Below are 19629 nucleotides of genomic sequence, written 5' to 3' on the forward strand. Positions count from 1 at the left end.
TGGAGAACACCTCTTTCAAACCAGTGGCTTTGGACAGAGCATTAAAAAACCTTTTGAACTGTAACATTTTCTGCTTTTATAAATTCTAGGATTTAAAGCCAGAGAAAATAGAAAAACTGGGCAGCGGAAGGGGAAATTTTTATGGAAAAAAGAGGATGCAAACTACATTTATGGTTCATAAAAGTCTGGCTCATCTTCAGTGGAACACAAATAGAACTGAGATATACTAGGTTCTTCAGTGAGATTTTCTGAGAAAGTGCTCATCAGATCATTCAAAGGCAGCTGAAGCTGTAAATTCTTCCCACCCTGAAGTCCTTTAGCTATCTAGTGTGTAGATCAAGTGGAGTGGGAAGTTTGCAGTTGTAAGCCACTAATTTGTGAATCTCAGGTAGCCACCAAACTTTCTGTGGTTTTTGCCTACTGAACATTGGCAAGACTACTCTGGAAGAAATGGTAATGTAAAGACTTTCTAGTTCTGTGTGTGATCCAGTAACAATGCTATCAAAGTGTCTTAACAGCTGGAGAAAGTCCGTGTGATGGCACAGAGATAGTAAAGGGGCTTGCTAGAGAAATAAGTAAGGAGTCCCTTAGAGTTTGGATCTTGTGTTTTTAAGCTTGGGGAAAAACGGTCCCCAAAGATTCACTAACAGATGAAAGCTCTGCACCACCAGGCAAAAGCCAGAGCTCTGATATCATTTGATGGGGCCAGAATTCAGCTGGAAAGCTTTGAATACACAAAAAGTTTTAATTGCTCCTCCTGAACAGCAGCACAGGAAAACCCGTGTTGTGAAAGGATCCCAGCCAAGGAATAAATTGACCTTCTGACTCATTTTGAGCCTCTCATAAGGGATTTCAATAATGTGCCAAGCATATTAAGCAATTATTACCCCTAAACTGGTTGCATTTAACCAAGAAAAGCAAATGCTGACTTAAAAAAAAAAATCTCAATCCTGCCATATTTAAATGTACTGCATGATGTCATCTACAAATTAATTCCTTCCAAAATTCAAAGGAACTGTGTTTCCTAGCATCTAAGGCAAAAGCTAAAAACCAGAAAGTCATTTATAGAAGATCTTAAAATACCGCTTTTAGTCTTCACTGGAAGTGTTCACAGCAGACAGGCTTCCTTATGTCTGTGGAATATGTTGGGATGCACTAAAAGACAGCTCAAGAAAGCTCCCTGACAAGACAGCACTGCTGGCTACCCTCCCCCACCCACTCATGTTGAAAATACTCCGGATTACAGCAGTTGGGAGGGTTTAGTCTCAAAGATGCTCTGCAGCTTGAGTTTTCTTAGGGGTGAGTAGGAGAGGTTGGGGTTAGACACAGGATTACGGCAGCAGTTATTCCTATTAAGTCATTAATAGGAATATTAATGAGAGAGAAAGTGGAATAAAGAAAGCAGAATGTGGAGGCTGAAGGCGCACTGGCCCATCCACCTTCCAGCCAGTGCCTGGCCTTGGCTGTGCAGGCACAGTGCTCCTGCTCTCAGTCATGTCTTCCCACCTCTGTTTTAGGCATTCCTTAATCCCAACCCTCTTTCAGCCCTGGACAGCAATGGAAAATCAGTGTTGAAAATGGTATCCAGAGCTTCAGTGCCGCTTCCTCATTCCACAGTCCCAATAATCTTGGCAACTTTTAGGAGTGGTGACTCCAGATACTATCTCAACCCCTAGGGAAACTAAGGTCTGTTTCCTTCCAGCCTATGATGATTCTCCACAATACCTGCCTCAAACAAAAGTATGAGAGAAGGATCAACAGTTGAAGACAGTTCAACAGCAAAAGAATCTCCAGTCTCAATAGTTTAAGATCTGAAATATTTCCCAAGCAGCTAAGGAATAATGATGGTCACAGGGCCTTGGAGGTTTCTCATTAAGGACTAAAGACTTAATTGTAATGATATTATCCCTTGCCAAATCACCGCTGCTTTATTGTCAACTGATCAGAAGATTTTGGCAGATCTAATAAAGTCAGCCTGGACATCTGACCTCTGTTTATTCCCAGAAAGTCATCAACTTGAAGGAGCAATGTAGTCCTGGTGCCAAACCCTAGCTTAAAGCCTGACTATGATCATGATCCAAGAAACTAGAGAAATCTTAGAGTTGTTGTGGTTGGCTGCTTTCCATCTTCTCAGATAATTTTACCCAAACAGTGGTGTGAGGGAGATACATGCCCCCATCGCAGGAAGAGAATAATGAAAGGAGGATCAAGCAGAACCTACTGGGGGCAGGTTTGCTGTCCTTTGCTGGGGCCACTCAGTGCCCAGGTTGGGACCCGCAGACTCCAGTTTGCCACTGATCCACCACCATCTTTCTGTGTGGGAAAAAGATGTCTGTTTCTTATGTAAATAATTAGGGTCTTATGGATCAGGCCATCATCCAAGGAGGAAGAGCACAGAGCAGTTTTCCAGTGGGTGCACCTGTTTACCCTAGGCTGGACTACAGGAAGCTGGGGTCTTTCTGGTCGGGGCTCAGCTCTGACTCCTGACACCCAGTATGCCTTGCCTGCGCATCTGTTCCACATTATGCAGGCCAGGAGCCAGCCATGGAGCTGCCCCAAGAGCCTTAAGTATCATCCCCAGGGGGGGATTCGATGGTACTTATGGGGTGGGAAACCATCCTGTGGGAAAGAACACAGCCACAGAGTACAAAGCAGTGGATTTGAGAGAGAGAGACCGCCTCACAAAATGTTGACCCTTGAAGTCACCAGGTTTGGGGATAGGGGACGGAGTGGAGAGTCTTTTTTCACGATGCCCCTTGCTCCTGCAGTGGTCCTCTCCAGCACCCACAGACCTCCAGCACCCTGCGGCCAATTGGAGTCCTCAGGCAGCCAAGGACCCGACTTTAGGCCTTCAGACCAGGGGCCCTCCTCTGTGGAGCAGTTGCTGGGAATTGCTGCCCCAATCCTGGCCCTTCCTGTACCGACCCACTCATTTTGTAACTCCATTGTCCTGTCCATCGAGCACCCCAGCCCCATGACGGCCAAGCCAGATTAGCCTTGTTCAGCTGACATGGTGACTTAGCCCCAGACCTTGAGTCCTGCTGGCCGCCTGCTGTGCTCTCCTGTACAGGGCTCATGTGCGTATCTGGATGGGGGCTTCCCAGTGCCCTTTTGCAGTGGCTCGCCAGCCTCCACACTCCCTCTCTGGGTAGCAGCTCTCCTTGGTCTCCAGCAGCTACTCCAACCTCCCTGGCAGCTAGTCTTGTTTGCCCTGTTTTCTGAAACGTACCTCCACATCACAGGCCACTCTTGGCTGCTTCAGCTGCACTGTGAGTAGGCTGTTCTGCTTGCTGTCCTGTGCACAGTCGATTTCTGTGACGGGGAAAGCCTGCTGCTGTGTGTCCTCACTGACACTCACCACGAAGAGCACTTCTGATGTCAGCAGCAAGCACCCTTCATGCTCCTGGCCTGAGCCCCTCACCAGAACCACATCCAGGGCCATGTGGACTTCTGGTCTGCCCAGAGACTGAAGCATTTTCCTGTTTAAAAGGAGAAAAGTGAGGCCAGGGGCCAGCTTTGAAAAGATGGTCACTTACCAGCACTCATTATTTACCAATGGGGCAACCTCCCCAAGGGCAAAGGGCCCTCACCAATCCAATTACTCATTTTAGCTTGAAATGTAATTGTCAATTCTCAAACACTGATTCTGGTTAACAGAACCTGCTTCCTCCTGGGAATAAAGATTTCCCTTGGTTTTGCTTAGCTCCTTTTCTCCCCATTAGAAATAGCACCTCTAATTAGAGTGCTGATTCCACAGGGAATCTCAGGCCCTCTAGCAAGACTGGGCTTCTCTGCCAATGTATGACCTTTCTTGAGTGGTTAGGTATGGAGCAGAGGAGTTGGGCAGCTAGCCCCAAACCTGGCAGTGGCAGCCTCTTCCTGTCCCTCTACAGTGCTCTTGTGCTGCCTGAGATGCCAGTGCCAACAATGGCTACTCCTGGGCTCCCTGGAAGTGTGGCCCATTAGCTTGAGAGCAAGCCAGGAGCTATTAACATACAGTATGGATGTAAAGTTGAGCAAGTATCTCAATAATTTTACCAGACATATTTGACATGGCTGTTTGGAGCCTGGTCAGCATGTAGATCACTTGGCTGATAGCGCTGTTTGGGAAGCTGAGAAAGTCCAGCTCCATGTAAAATACCTGTGGTAAGAGAAGCAAGGGAGTTTTACTACTTGTTTTCTGGAAAACAGTTTCATGCTGCAATGATGTCATCTAGCTCAGAGCCATCCATAAAATGTTACAGATCCAAAGTGATGTCACATCTTTGGAAGCAAGTGTATAGATCATCTTTAAACATTACAATGCTCTTAACCTTGGTGATCTTGCATTAGAAAATTAAAATATGAATGTGTTGCACAGTCCAAGCATAGACCAGCAATTAGAGGAAGCAAAAACACTGAAAGTAGCTGGTCATGAACAATAGTTTAGACATCATTTGTAATTGATATGTTAAAAAAGTCTAGCTAGGTCTGGTATGGTGGCTCATGCGTGTAATCCCAGAACTCTGGGAGATCAAATCAAGGTGGGAGGATTGCGTGAGTCAAGGAGTGAGAGACCAGCCTGGGAAACAAAGTGAGACCCCCATCTCTACAAAAAATAAATAGTGGTGCGTGCCTGTAGTCCTAGCTACCTAGCTACTCAGTCCTAGCTGAGGTGGAAGGATCACTTGAGCCCAGGAGTTGGAGGCTGCAGTGAGCTATGATTGTGTCACTAAATGCCAGCCCGGGTGACAGCAAACCCTGTGTCTAAAAAAAAAAAAGTCTAGATTGTTAGCTTCCTTAATACTTCTGTATCTGTGCTAAGGCTAGTCAAAAAATAAAAAACACACAGATACACACAAAGGCACACCCTTTGCCTAGATACACTATTTAAATGCTAAGTGACTTAATCCAGCTGTTAAACACGAATCCATGTACATTTATGAGTGCGCTTGGGGCCTCTGGTTTATGACATGCTCTCACTGGTGCCAGCACCAAATGAGGGCACCCAGCAGCAGCCACATAGGCCTTTACAGAGACTCTCCAGAACCAAAGATGGTACAGCATGTGTGCTTTCTGAGGGCTTGTAAATGTTTATAAACGATGCAGTCATTAGACTAAGAGTTAGTGGTTTGTAAAACCTTCAGTTCGGTAATAAAAGTTTTACAAGAGTGATGGAAACCAAAAAGGCCATGTGAAGCTCTGCTGTAAGATCTTCTTACATAAGGGAGCATTCTTCAGCCCTGGGAAACACAGTGAGGGACAATGGCATTTTCAAAACCAAAAGAATTTATGAAGTATGACTTGACTTTACCTCACTGGAGTCCGTATCATAAGGGAGTTTAACTTTCCCCACTTACAGGTTATAGCACATCTTACTGTCAGTTTCCCTGTGAGTGAAAATGTCATTCACAGAAGGAGAGGGAAGTGAGGGGGGCGAGGAGGGGAAAGCGAAGAGGAACACATGCTGGCGTCTGTGTGGTCTCTTAAAGGATGCTTTCCGGATGGCTGCCTGAAGTGTGGGCACTCATTCATCTCCACTCCCTTCCTTTCAGACGCTGTTTTTATGCCCTGATCTGGCTGCCTCTTGTCAGGCCTGCTGAGGAGCAGGATGCCTCCCTTGAAACACATCCCGTGGGCTTTATGGCCAGATGTGGATGCAGACAGTGTGCTTACATGTCTGACAAACGGGAGGGTGCTTCTGTGGTTTGTGATACTAGCTAGACAGCCTGCTTCATGACCAAAATGATGACACCAATTTTAGGTAAAATGGTAACGGTTCCAGCCACAGGTTTATAGAAAGTCACTTTAATGTGCTCTGCCATGAATGCAGAAAATAAGCCTGGGAGGAGGTGCTTCCTTTCACAGGCACCCATTACTCGTGTGCACACTGCTGCACCGGGAGAGGCCCTGGCACGCCCATCCAAGTGCAGGTAGTGCCGTGCGCCCATGCACTCCACAGCTGTCTGCTTGCGAAAGGGATTTTAGTTGCAGACCCTTTGTTTCTGCCCCGGCCTGGCTTACGAGGAGCAGGATGGTGTCTGTGGGTGAGAACGCCACCCCAAACCCAAAGATTCATGTGCACATCCACACTCTGTCTCATTCTCTACTGCTTCTTAAAGTTATCTTCCCACAACCTATCACTCCTTCCACATTTCTCATAGGAAAAAGTGTTAATTCTTTTCTCTGTGGTATTCTCCATTCTGCCTTCAACCTCTAAACTGGTCTATCAAGTGTACTGTAAAAAGATTCTGTGACATACAGACTGAAACTAGTAACTGGTTTCCTGATTCTATGGTTTTATTATTAGTAGTAAAATTCTACTCTGTGTAAATAAGCATAGAGAGGTAAGAAAGATAGCCACTATTTATTTATCTTTTACTCCTCTACCACGTGAAAGGTTACACTATCTTAGGGAACCCTTGGTATAATCATGCAAATCATTAATGTCTGGGTTGGCCTGATGGGTTTTCCACCAACTTACCATAACCAGTCTGTGACACCAGCTCAGCAGCTCCTCCGATGGGCTTTGTGAACACCCCCATGATTCCTTTCCCCACACCTGAGATGACACCCTTGGCCTTGTGTCCTGCTGAAGCATGTGCCTCAGATGTTTTCTGGAAGTTCTGCATCGGCTGATCGACTATACCAGCGATTGCACCTGGAATAACAAAAGCCCTCAGTAAGGACGGAGGCTTAAAATTTTTGGAAAATGAAAGGCTCCATCTGGAACACAGTTTTATCTGGATTGAAAATGAGTCCCCACCCTCATTATAAAGGTCTTTACTACCCATTTATTTACCAGTTATCTAAGTACACCAAGGGCAGTAGACATTTATTATTGTCATCAAAGCACAATATTCAGACGGAGTTTGGTCCACACAGGATCTGTGAAGTTTAGTTCAGAATTTAACAAACCTGTCAGGCTATTCAGTGTCATCCATACATCTTTCCTCTGAAGTCAGGCAACACAGTTTACAGAGAGGAGCTAACAATTCCTCAGGAGCAGGGAAAGACTGTTCAGCCCAATACATTTGCACCGATTCAGGAGGATGAAAAACTGGAAGGGGTTAAGCCCTTTCTAACTCCCCACTTTTCATAATAATCATAACAATCATAATTTAGTAGTATTAATATTTAAGAGTAATTATTGATACAGTAATTATTATTTTGATTATAGGTAATCTGAAATGCTTACTAGGTCTGGGGACTGTGCTAAGAGCTTTATTTGTATGAGATCATTTGATCCTCATATTCCCAGGAGTCAGACATTGTTTTTATCCAAATGTGGACACTGAGGCACAGAGGTTAAGGAGTTTTTCCCAAGGTCACACAGCTGTTAAGTGTACAGAGAATGTGAGTCACAGCATAGCTCTTCACCACCAAGAGATTCGCTTATCCCATTTATAAAACAGGCTCTTCCTCTTTGCCAATCTTGGAAAACCTCTCTCTCTCACTTGAATTGAGGTTTGGCCACTTACTCCTCACTTAGAATAGCGACCAAAACCCCTCGGGGCTCTGCTCCCACAGCTGTAGCACAGGGCATCCATCTCCTGCACTGAGCCTGAGGCAGTTAAGATGAAAGGAGCCCCTCAGGCAGTCCTGTGGATACAGCCCCTTTGCTACTCCTGCTTTGAGAGGCCAAAAATGAGAGCTAGAAAAGCCTCACCATTCTGACTTTTTTTCATGATGGAGTGGAGGGCTCCCTAACTCAGAAAGAAGGGAAAATTTCTTTACAATTCTTGACAGAATTCTCTTGTTTTCAACTCAAAACTGCTAGGATTGATGAAAATGCTCTGATCCCTGGTAGAAATTTTAGTGCACATCACGTCAATTGTAAAGGGAATGTTTTTCATGGACTCCTTTCCTCTAGGTTTTGTCAGAGACATTTAAGTTTATGCATTGACAGATTCAGAATGACCTGAGGCAACAGGCCTGTTTCCCAGCCTAGAGTCGTGCTGCCAAACCTTATACAGAAATGGCAAGAGTGAGCAGAGGAAGGTGCTCCCGGCAGGCCCAGGCCACCCCAGCTATCCAGAGTGAGGGTCACTCTTTCAGCATCACAGCTAGCCAGGCCTGGCGCTCGGCTGGGAGCGCCCCTCATTTGCCATTGACGCTCCACTCCATTTGGAAGATCAGAAGTCAGAGTGGCCACACTGAGGGACAGGGAGGAACCCTGGGTCTGGTCTTCCAGTCACCTCAGCAGATTATCAAAGTGAACAGCATCAAATCAAAGAGTGGAGCCTGGGGCCAGCCGCAGTCACCCGCACAGGGTGCTGACAGCCAGCTGTTCCATCGCACGCAGGTATCAAGTGAAGCTCCCTCTGTTCTGCTCCTCCGTTTTCTCCGGCCACAGTGAAGGCTCCAGTTACTGTGGCTTTGACAGATAAGACGATTTGGGCAGCCCCCCAAAAGTGGAAAGCCTGAGTCCCATGACAAGGTGTTAGATTCTGAGAGTCAGAGAGGGAGCTGTGGAACCACCTGCCCCAGGCTCAGCAGCAGACCTTTGAGGGGGAAATCTGGCCTGTCACACCAACTCCTCACCAGCCACCAGGTGCCTTATCTACCTCTGTGCTCACAAGCTGGAGAACAGAGAGGCTAAGAGACCAGCAGCCATTTCATGGTCCCTGCAGCCCTGCTTTGAGAGAGGCAGCCTCTCTCAGAGCCTGGAATGGCTCTCCTCTGAAGTATATCCTCTGAAGTAAATCCCACAACTGGTAAATTATGGACTGTCATAGACTCAAACTCTGCTTGAAGGCTTTCAGGAGTGGAAACTGATCCCAAGACTTGTCTGCTGGCATTAGGCCCACAGGGTGGGCGGCCACATGGAGATGGCTGTGATCTGATGAAGCCAGTGGAGAGAGAAGAGCGTGCCTGGGAGGGGTTTCCAGGACTGAGTGAGTGCTGCACCCCACAGGACACAGAAGCTATTGCCTGTTGTCCCTTGGAAGGTGGAGGGAGGAGGAAGGCCTTCATTGTGGAGCAGGAAACCACCACGCCTTCCCTCACCTCTTTCTGTGACTTGCTTCTAAGTCTTGGGCAGAAACTACTTGGTCACTGAGCTGTGGAAGTTCCTTGTGATGCGTCTCTTTTGATGCTGCCTTTACCATGTGGTGTAATTTTGTTTCTGGCATTTTTTTGTCACACTATCAGAAGGACAGGCATAAGATGGTATACCACGCCATAGCTCGCCATTCCAGAAAGAAACGAGATGCATAGAGTATACTGCGCATTCCAGCTCAGTGCTTCTTTTTTGACCAGAACAGATGAGCAAACCAACAAGGAAGCACTTTGCCTGTCATTCCTAAATTCCGCACTGACTATAATACACACCAGTCAGTAAATGGCAGATGGTGGTCTTAAGGGCTGTCTCTTGGGATATGCAACTCTTGAGTCACTCCCTCGGAGGGGACTTTTCTGATTCACCTGGCGGAGGCCTGTTTTGTTGGGATTCCAGATGGCATAGCCAAGAGTGCCTATGAAAAAAGAGGAGGTGGTCTCTGGGGAATCCAGCAGTGTGTCACAAACCAGGAAGCATCCCAAAAGAAGTGGGAGTCAGGGAGCAATTCTTGACATCCTGACTTTGGTGTTCATGAGAAGGCATCAGGTCTGGGAGGAAACGCAGAATGCAGTTGTGATGCGGAGCTGCATATCCTTTCTCAGTGCAGGCTCCAGAGTGTAGTAGAAAGTGTGGGTGTTGGGGAACAGATCTGGTAAATGTGGGCAAGGCTGATGCCAATACTGCAGGCTAAACAGAGTTTTCCAAAAGCCGTTGCTTTTGGAAAACTGTCATGGAGCTCATCCAAAAGCCTCGGCGGCATCTCTCAGCCAGCAGACACTTTTCCCTGCTGACCTGGGGCAGTGCGGCTGGGCATAAATTAAAGACTTGCTTTAATTTTCAAGGGCCTCATAATGCTCCATAGGGTTCCCATGAGGGTGAAGCAGAGTCAAGAAGGCCTCCTGAACCCATAAACATTTGGGGGAAATGTGTTTTTCCTACACTGGAACTTGAAATTGTTCAATCTCCCCACATCCTGATGGTTTCCAGGCCTGGAGCTCCACAGGAGTAGGCGACATGGTGGAAAGGCCTGGGCCCCTGTCCCTGCTGGAGGTTTGACCTGGCTAAGTCACTTTACCGCATCCAAAGTTGTGAAGCTGTGAAGGGTTATGAAGTTGTGAAGGGTTGTGAAGATCAAATAAGATGACACCTTTGAAAATGCTTTGCCAACTCTAAACTTTTCCTTTAATATATTTTTATGAACTGGGTCCTTGACGTTTCTGTCTTTTTGAAGAAACTGAGCAACTAGAATATTTCACTGGCATGGGTTTAAAACTATTATTATTACTGTCATTTTTTTTTTTTTTTTTTTTTTTGAGACGGAGTCTCGCTGTCTCCCAGGCTGGAGTGCAGTGGCACGATCTCGGCTCACTGCAAGCTCTGCCTCCCGGGTTCATGCCATTCTCCTGCCTCAGCCTCCCGAGTAGCTGGGACTACAGGCGCCCGCCACCTCGCCCAGCTAGTTTTTTGTATTTTTAGTAGAGATGGGGTTTCACCGTGTTAGCCAGGATGGTCTCGATCTCCTGACTTTGTGATCCGCCCGTCTCGGCCTCCCAAAGTGCTGGGATTACAGGCTTGAGCCACTGCGCCCAGCCTACTGTCATTATTTTGAGAGAAGGTCTCACTCTGGTCCACCAGACTGGTGCAATCTCAGCTCACTCCAGCCTTGACCTGGGCTCAAGCAATCCACCTCAGCCTCCTGAGTAGCTTGGCCCAAAGGCATATGCTACCATGCCTGGCTAATTTTTGTATTTCATTTTATTTTTGTAGAGATGGGGTTTTGCCACATTGCCCAGGCTGATCTCGAACTCCTGAGCTCAAGCAAGCCACTTGCTTTGGCTTCCCAAAGTGCTGGGATTACAAGTGTGAGCCATGTGCCCGGCCTGGGTTTCAAATTATTATGTGATAATGGCTGTAACTTCAATTAGGCACTGCATTGTATATGGCAATTTCAAACACCATTTCTGGGGAAGAATTAAACGGTGGCCAATCTATAACTTTCCAAAGTGAGGAGATTCAGTTTGTTGTACTCCCCTCTTTCTTCTTCTTGCCACACACTTGGTAGTTCTAAGACCAGGCATTTTGAGATAACTCAACAATTACATGAAACAAAGGCTCTTGAAGTCTTACAGGAAAGGAAGCTGGTTTGAGCCAAGCTTGAGATGCCCACTGTGAACTCTGCAGAGTCCAGACACGGACACACTGCTCAGGGTGTGGGCTGGGCTGGGAATGGGGCCGGCCAGTGTTGGCAGGTGCAGCCAGCATCTACAGAGGAGGTTTATGTTACCCCAAGAATTAATAATCTTCTGGAAATGACCAGATATGCACAAAGACCCCATGAGCCCACTGCAGTTTCCAAAAATGAATTCCCTCACATGGATAAAGATATGCAAGACACAATGACTACAGCAAAGATCAGAGCATTATGACCTACCCTGTCAACAGGACCCACGCCCAGAAAGATGACCTCATTGGGACAGATTCTTGACTCCTCACACAACTGATTTTTCCCATCAGGTACAATCTTACACACTGAAAACGGAGCATTGGCTGGGGCTTCTCTGAGTGGGAAGAGACTGGAACCCTTGGGCGGGAAGGGAGTCGGGTTTGGGGTGGAGACAGCCACACACCACCCAGCCCAGGGGTGGGTGGGTCGGTTTCTCTCTCTCTCAGAGGGGCTGGGCTGGAGACAGGGAAGCTCTCAACCCCAGAGTAGTGGTACTTAAGCCTCCAATTAATAGCATCAGCAGGTCCAGAGTTGCAAAACAATGACCTTGAGATCCTCAATATAACCTCATTGTCACTTCCTCTGGTTACAGCCACTTAATCCATTAGATTAAGCGAAAATATTCCTGCCATTGCTCAGATGTTTCTTTTTGCGGAGACACTCTTGGAAACCAGGCAACTCTTATAGTTCATTTGCTACCATACTATGATAATGATAGGTGCTGTTTACCAAACATGAGCATGGTGGCTGCCATATAACTACCCACTGTTACTTCTAACAATGGTATCACCAGGCCCAATATACAAAATAAAAACTCAGGTTCAGAAAAGAACTTCTCCGAGGTCACAAAGAAAGGACTTTGACAGCCTAGCCCGAGGTCTGGGGCTTCTGAGGGCAGGGTCCCCTGCCACGCTGCCTTCCCCAAAGGAGTCCCCATCACCTTTGGGTTACTGAGTTAAGCAAGAAGGTTGCTCCTTTACCCAGCTTGTTTATCACAGGTCACCAGCTTCCCAGTTTCCACATATCACGTGCCCCACACCACTGAATGTTTTTACCTATATAATTTCTAGCAACTTAACCTGAACTTGTACCATTTTACCACTTCCTCCCAGAGCCTCAGCTGGCTGCAGTTGCCAATCGAGGAGTTCCGTAGAGAACTGAAGATCAGAGAGAGGGCAAGTCCTTTCAAACTCATCTTTTCTACCCTTTGCTCTGCACTGCTTTGGGTGACTTTGATCTCTGGGAGGCGCACACTCCCTCAGATGCAGGACAGGCACATTGCCAAACAATACAGTTCTAAATTCCTTTGCAAACAAATAAACAAAAAAATCCTTGAAAATCTTGCCCTGCAAGCTTTTAGCTCTGAAGCTTCCTTTTTATAGATTTTTTAAAGCAACTTATTTTCAAACATTTGTAATATTTTGAAATATGCATAGCAATCTTCACCTCTATACCATCTGGCTGCTCTACAAACAATAATTGCTCTGAGTCAGGCTGATCTCAAAAAAGTAAAAGGACAAAGTGGGCTCCTCACTGAAGTTTACATGACATTTGCATGTTGCTCTAGTGCTTCTCAAACAAAAGAAGCGGCTCAGCATGTGTGGGAGTGAGGGAGCCAGTGCTTCGGAAGGGTTGCCTATCATATTCTTCAGAAAGCAAACAGCTGGATGCTGCTGTCCTCGTGCAGACACCACTATGCTTAGAGCGGGTCCTATCAAATTAGGATTTCTTTTAAGAACTTTAGTGAGGCCCAAGATACATTTCATACACAAAGAAAACACAGGTGCTGCATGTGTGGCTGTGCAGGTGAGCCCTCAGCGGGACGCACTGCGGAACTCAGAGCAAGTGCCTTAGCTTCTCTGAGCATTTCCCGGTCATCCCCAGGCAGAAGGCGAGGTTGCCCAGTCCTGGGAGACCCTGCACCTCAGTCTGCTGGATTGCAGACAGGTGGGAGGCCCCGCAGCCCCTTACCAAGCAGGCTGATGCCCAGCCGGGACAGGCCCTGTCGAAGCCCCTCGCCCAGGCTCTCGGGGAGCTGCCGCCGCCACTCCTCCTGCCGGTTGTAGTGCTCCTCATCCAGTGAGAGCCGGTCCATGTTCCGGGCCAGGCTTGTGGCCAGGTTGGTGATGGATGTGAGGGTACCTGAGGGCACAAGGGCATGGGGTTAGCTTCCTCGTCACATACATGAGGGACCCCAAGGCAGTAGTTTCAGAGGCAGCGGGCGCACTTGTGGGCCCTCCTGGACATGCCCAGGGCAAGTGATGGTGGCTTCCTCTCAGGGAATTTGAAGAAAAAGTCTTAAGAAAAGAGGTAAACAATTGGGGCGGTGGCTCACGCCTGTAATCCCAGCACTGTGGGAGGCCAAGACAGGAGGATTGCTTGAGCCTAGCAGTTCGAGACCAGCCTGGGCAACATGGCAAAACCCTGTCTCTATGAAAAGTTAAAAAATTAGCTGGGTGTGGTGGTGCACACCTGTAGTCTCAGCTACTCAGGAGGCTGAGGTGGGAGGATTGCCTGAGCCCAGGACGTCAAGGCTGCAGTGAGCTGCAATTGCACCACTGCACTCCAGCCTGGGTGGCAGAGTGAGATCTTGTCTCAAATAAGACACAATAAAATTAAAAAGAAGATGAGGTAAAGAGGAACACTTGCCCACAGGGGTGATGACACTCTTCAAAGGGTAAGAATCACAGGCGCCAGAGAGCAGCCTAGAGTTTCACATGAAACTATCCTTCACTACAATTGAATTTGTCAAGGTGTGGTTAAAACAGTATTGATGCCTTCATTGAGGCCCAATTTTGAAGGTTAAAATCTGCCTGCTCTGATTTTAAAGGGTAAAGTTACGTTGCTAAGTTTTAGAAAGATGATAAAGAAATATTTCAACTTTAGGAATAAATTTTATTCCCTCCCTATAACTTCAGTAATAACAAAGGGGGAAATACTAAACCTTATCATTTGCCATTCTGAGGATGTAATTATTGTGCCATGGAGAATACGTGCAATTTTGATATTCAGGATATTAACTGAAAAAACAGTGAGGGGAATAAAGGGAGTAAATCACGTGAGAGCCGTGAATCTGTCTGGTTTTCCTAAGAAAGGCTGTTTTAGCATTTGGTCACAACAGCCACAATTCCTCTAGCAGGTCTGCACACATCTCAGTGAGCAAAACTGAGCAACTTTCATGTACAGATCCGGACACTAACAAACTAGCTCATCTGTTATTGCAGGTCCAGTTTCAGGAAGAAATGCTCAATGTCATTTTTGCAGCTGCATCTTTACCAGTAATCTGAAAAAGAAAAATATCTGCCTGCGTGCACACACATAGGGATGCCAACAAACCAAACAGATTTTGCTAAGAGAAGAAGAGAACAAGTGTAAAAAACATTCAGTGAGTCAGTAGGCTGAAAATACCGCTGAGGTTCAATTTAGCAGGTGTTGGTTGTCTTATTTTAACATAAAAACAACAGAACCACAGAGATTCCAGTGTCAAGAATGAGCAGTCTGCCAGTGACTCCTGGGGTGGATTTCTGCAGCTCAGCCCCCAGGCCTCCCAGATGATTTGAGGTCTGGGGGAGTGTCCTTTTCATTGTCCGTGGAATTTGTTTTTATGACTCTGGCTGTTCTCTTGCCAGCCCTCCCACCCATAGTCCCTCACCCCCTCTATGGATCACGGATTCTCCTATTTCAAGATCAAGTCTTTTGTGCCTTTCAGAGACTTCCACAACCTGTCCTATGGCCTATGGTCAGATGCCTTTTACGGGAAGAAGCCCTTTGCCCTGTTTTTCCTTGCCTCCCACTGAGAAGAAAAGGGGACTCAGATGGCCCTTGTTAGTTCCCCAAGTCTCTGCCAAGCTGACCAAAATAACATCAAGCAAATAAACACACAGATAAAACTAAAACACTGTCCTTGTGGGAAGCACTTTGGCCTCCATGCCCGATGACCTGTCTGGGCCGCAAGATGGCACTGTTTACGTGGCGTGCTAGAGAAAAGTTGGCTGTTACCCCGAAATCTGCTTCCATGTCAGAATGCATCCATATCCTTCAGAAAGTTATGACAACTGTATCTACATTTAAAAAAATATGGAGGCAACACAGTGTAGGGTTTCTGATGTTTAGCAGAAATCCTGAACACCTTTAATATTTCTGTGTTTATCACATGGAATAACAGTTGAGCCAATCCTTGTTTTCCCAATGGGAGGCTTAAAATTCTGAAGTTTCTGAAACATTTTCACACACCACAGGCAAGTACTGATCTGTTCAAAACATAAGACATTATATATGAGCTTTGTTATAAATCCAAACTCTCACTGCAAGCTAACAGGCCAAAGCTAGAGGCAGTCTGAATGCACATTCTTAAAAACAAACAAACAAACAAACAGGGAAGGAGTAAAGGCATTACTGCAAGGAACGGAAACCGCTACCTTTGGAGATGTGCTTTACAAACGATGTGGTCCCTCTGGAGACGCCACTCACGAAGGCTCCGGGGCCCCGGGTCAGCCCCTCGTACGGAAGCCTGAAGAAGTCGGCGACGCCGTTCCCGATGCTTCTCACCAGGCTTGCAGGGCTGCCAAGAATCTCCAGAGACCCAACTACCCAGCCTGCAATGGACCAGAGGGAAGGGGTGATTGAAACCACAAATGCAGAACTTTCAACATTTGTGAAACAGTGACCCATTTCCCCTGCAATTCATTTTTTCACACTAGAATTGGGAAAGTAATCCATTTCTTTGGAAGAAAATAAGGGAAATAAGTCATTCCCTGTGAATTCATAAATGGCAAGCTTTCATACTTTATAAATCAAAGTGATCCCCTGATGGCCCCACAAATGGCTTTAATATAACTGCCTTGCCCGAGCCTCCCATATTCCTGCTAACAGGGCTCCATGTGCTGGGGACGCACTCTGCCACCACCTGAGGAAGGGCTCCTTCTTGGGCTGCAGGTGTTTGCAGGCGGGAGGTTCTCTCTAAGGCCTCCCCGGGACAGAGGAGGCACCAGGATAGGAGGAGATGCCTGGTCGGGGGTGGCCAGATGCTCAATGGTGTGTCGCAAAGGGGATGCAAACTTCTGACAAGAATGGAGGGGTTGTTTTTGATCTTTCCCAATCCTACTGAGTTGAGTGCTTCCCTTTGGAGCAGAGCTAGAGCCAGACAAACGTCTTGGACCCTTCAATCCCAGCTCCGGTTATGTAAACCCTGGCAACAAGGACTGTGCTTTTTTTTTTTGAGATCGAGTCTCACTCTTTCGCCCAGGCTGGAGTGCAGTGGTGTGGTCTCGGCTTACTGCAACCTCTGACTCCTGGGTTCAAGCGATTCTCCTGCCTCAGCCTCCCAAGTAGCTGGGATTACAGGCACATGCCACCACGCCTGGCTTTATTTATTTATTTTTTGTAGTTTTAGTAGAGATGGGGATTCACCATGTAGGCCAGGCTGGTCTTGAACTCTGTGACAGGGACATTCTGATGAGGTTAGTGAGAGGGGAGTGTTCACCTGTGCATGTCCCAGGAGGGCAGCTTTGGATCTGCTTTCCTCCTGAAGCTTGGGCTGGCCTGCCACGCAGCCGCTGCTGCTCCATGGGAACGTGGCTGTGTGTGGAGTCCCGCAGGCGCTGCCCTTACCTTGGCTCCCTGGGGTGGGGATTTGGGGATATAGGCCCCCAAAATTGGAGGGGCAAGTGAGGGCCAGGAGAGGAGTCTGAAAAGACAGCTTTCTCTGGGAAGTCACCAACCTCCCCAGCCTGGTGCTCAGAGCCTGGCGGTGGGAAGGCTGTGGGGACAGGACTGGGTAGGAGCCACCCCTCCTTTACCAGCAGGCTCTGAAGAGGAGGGCAGTCCTGTGACAGAGATCCTCAGCTCAGTGATCTGAGGGGATCGGGAAGGTGAGGGTACAACAGCCAAGGTCCCAAAGAATCCCATGCCCAGCCCATGAAGAGAGAGACGTTCTTAAATTTTGAGCCCTCCTCCCTTCTCTGGAACGTTCGGGTAACACTAGGGCTTAGGGCAAAGGAGGGAATAATTTCTGGAAGATAAAGATTACAAATGAGAGGCCCTATGGATGCCAGAGATTCAACACATTTAATTCTCACAGTAACTGCAAGAAAAGTATTCTCTCCCTTCAAATCAGTGCAGGTTAGCTGGTGACTGAGCTGCTGCCTGGGTCAGGGAATGGACCAGGCACAGGAGGCAGAGGTGAATGCAACATGGTGGTACTGCTTCCATGGCCTCACAGGCAGGAAAAGGGGGAGACTGAGGCTTGGAGACTAAGCCAACTGCTCACAGTCCCCTGGATGATCCACCTGTGGGCTGGGTTTCCAACCCAGGTTTTCCTAATTCCGAAGCCCACCCACCTCTTCCTTCTGTGAGCTCAGGCTGCAAAGAGTAGGCAAGGGAGCTGAGGAGGCTGTGGAATATTCCTCCATGGAGGGCCTTCTCTGGAGGTAAAGAAACAGCAGATTCCCTTTAGCCCTGAATGGCTGTAAGGGTGTACCTAACGGCAGAAGGTTGGTCTAGAAACATCTTAATTCCCCATCTCTCCAACGAGTCCATGTATAGAAGAAAAGAGAGTAGCTATGGCCAAGCAGTGTCCCCCATGACAGGCCTGTTCAGTTTGGTGCCACGGGTGCAGAGAGGGAGTGGGAATCTGCCTCGGCCTCCTCCTCCCGCCAGTGGCAGGTCCTCCCCTGTGGTGGGGTTGGAATCCTTGAAGCCTGAAGCCACTGCCTGATAGAAGGGCTATGTGTAGGCCAGAGCTACATCTCAGTGGCATCTGAGCTGGACAGAAAAGGGCAGACAGATCCAAAGGTACTCCTTTATTGTCCTCCAATAGCAAATCTATCTTTTGCTCGGTCATTTGGAAATTGTGTTGAAGAAGGGAGTCTGCCTGGCTCCTATCAAACTAAACCTTTGGGTTAGAGAGGGGCCTTAGGATAAAGACCACATGCATTTCTTCAGACAGGGTCAGTTACTGATTTCCAATTACTATTTATTTTCATTCTGCCTCTCCTACCCCTACCTTTTTTAGTTGTTTAATTTTTAAATATTTTTTATGTTTTTGGAAATGGAGTCTCGCTCTGTTGCCCAGGTTGGAGTGCAGTGGTGCGATCTTGGCTCACTGCAACCTCCACCACCCAGGTTCAAGCAGTTCACCTGCCTCAGCCTCCTAAGTAGCTGGGACTACAGGTGCACGCCCCCACACCCGGCTAATTTTTTGTATTTTAGTAGAGACGGGGTTTCACCGTGTTGCCCAAGCTGGTCTCGAACTCCTGAGCACAGGCAATTCGCCCACCTCAGCCTCCCAAAGTGCTGGGATTACAGGCATGAGCCACTGAGCCTGGCCTGTTTATTTTTAAAATCTCTTCAAGTTGATACCACAACTTCCCTAGAAATGAGGTAAGGGTGTTTTCCATGACAGGCAGGGGCACTCTGACCCAAGTGAGATGTGGGTGGGCAACTTGCCCACCTGCAGCCAGCTCTCTCCCTTCCCTCGACAAGGATAACCTGGGAGTCTGGAGCCTCCAGCATCTTCCCATTTCCTACTCCTGCAATCACTGCTTTCTTCCAGATGATCTTCAGATTGTCCCTAGATTTTTAGTAACAGACTTTCCAACAGGCTCTGAAAACTTGACCCTCTATGTTAGAATCCCTTATGTTGGTATACAGTGAGATTGGAATGGCAGCTTAGAGGATTTTTAGGTGAATTATATAAAATTCAAATAGAATGTTCTTGCGAAAGCTCATTAAAAATATAAACCAAAACAAAGAGCTCGTTTTTAGCACACGGGCTGCACGGCCCGTTACTTGGTGCCACAAGTAGAGTTTCCCTGCTGCTTACTGCACTGCTGTGTCGCGCAGAGACTGAATGGGAGCCTTCATCCCTGCCAGGCCTCAGATTGGAGCTCAGTTACCTACGTGCCTGCTTCTTATGTGAAAAAGCAAAAACTACCTGAAGGGAAAGTTTCTGGAATTGTTTATAAATACATCCATCTGTTAAATTTGAAATGTGAACTGCTTATTTTTAAATACGTTTTTAGCAAGAGGGAAATGTTTTCTTCATTGTTGTGCAAGCTGTCAAGACAACAGGTGTGGCAGGACCCTCTCCCTGATCTTGTTGTTATCTTTTATAAAAGAGTCTAGATAACCCTGGTAAGTCTATGAATTTCATTATGGAGAAAATGTAATCTGACCAATATGGCAATAACACAGGTCGTTTACTGCTACAATCTTAATCTGATATGGGAATGCATTCACAAAGTACAGCTTTACAAAGAGGATACAACAAAGGCTCTCTCCTCTTCTCCTCTGTTACTTTCAGAAAGTAAGATTTCCATGTTTTTTATTGGAAAGGGCTGACAAGGCTAACTCTGGATGCTGTTCT

General features: G+C 47.2%; 1 protein-coding gene across 1 annotated transcript in view; it reads right to left on the minus strand.

Annotated features, from left to right (window-relative positions):
- LOC113224949 (vacuolar protein sorting-associated protein 13B-like) overlaps positions 1-19629 on the minus strand; it is a 753925-nt gene that overhangs the window by 2604 nt on the left and 731692 nt on the right. Inside the window, exons 46-50 of the mRNA XM_026454950.2 lie at positions 15683-15859; positions 13236-13406; positions 6464-6640; positions 4039-4141; positions 3230-3479 (exon numbers count right to left, since the gene is read on the minus strand). Of these exons, the coding sequence (XP_026310735.2) occupies positions 3230-3479; positions 4039-4141; positions 6464-6640; positions 13236-13406; positions 15683-15859 (878 nt within the window). The remainder of the gene's footprint in view (positions 1-3229; positions 3480-4038; positions 4142-6463; positions 6641-13235; positions 13407-15682; positions 15860-19629) is intronic.

The sequence above is a fragment of the Piliocolobus tephrosceles genome, chromosome 7 (genome assembly GCF_002776525.5).
Source record: "Piliocolobus tephrosceles isolate RC106 chromosome 7, ASM277652v3, whole genome shotgun sequence".
Taxonomy (NCBI): domain Eukaryota; kingdom Metazoa; phylum Chordata; class Mammalia; order Primates; family Cercopithecidae; genus Piliocolobus; species Piliocolobus tephrosceles.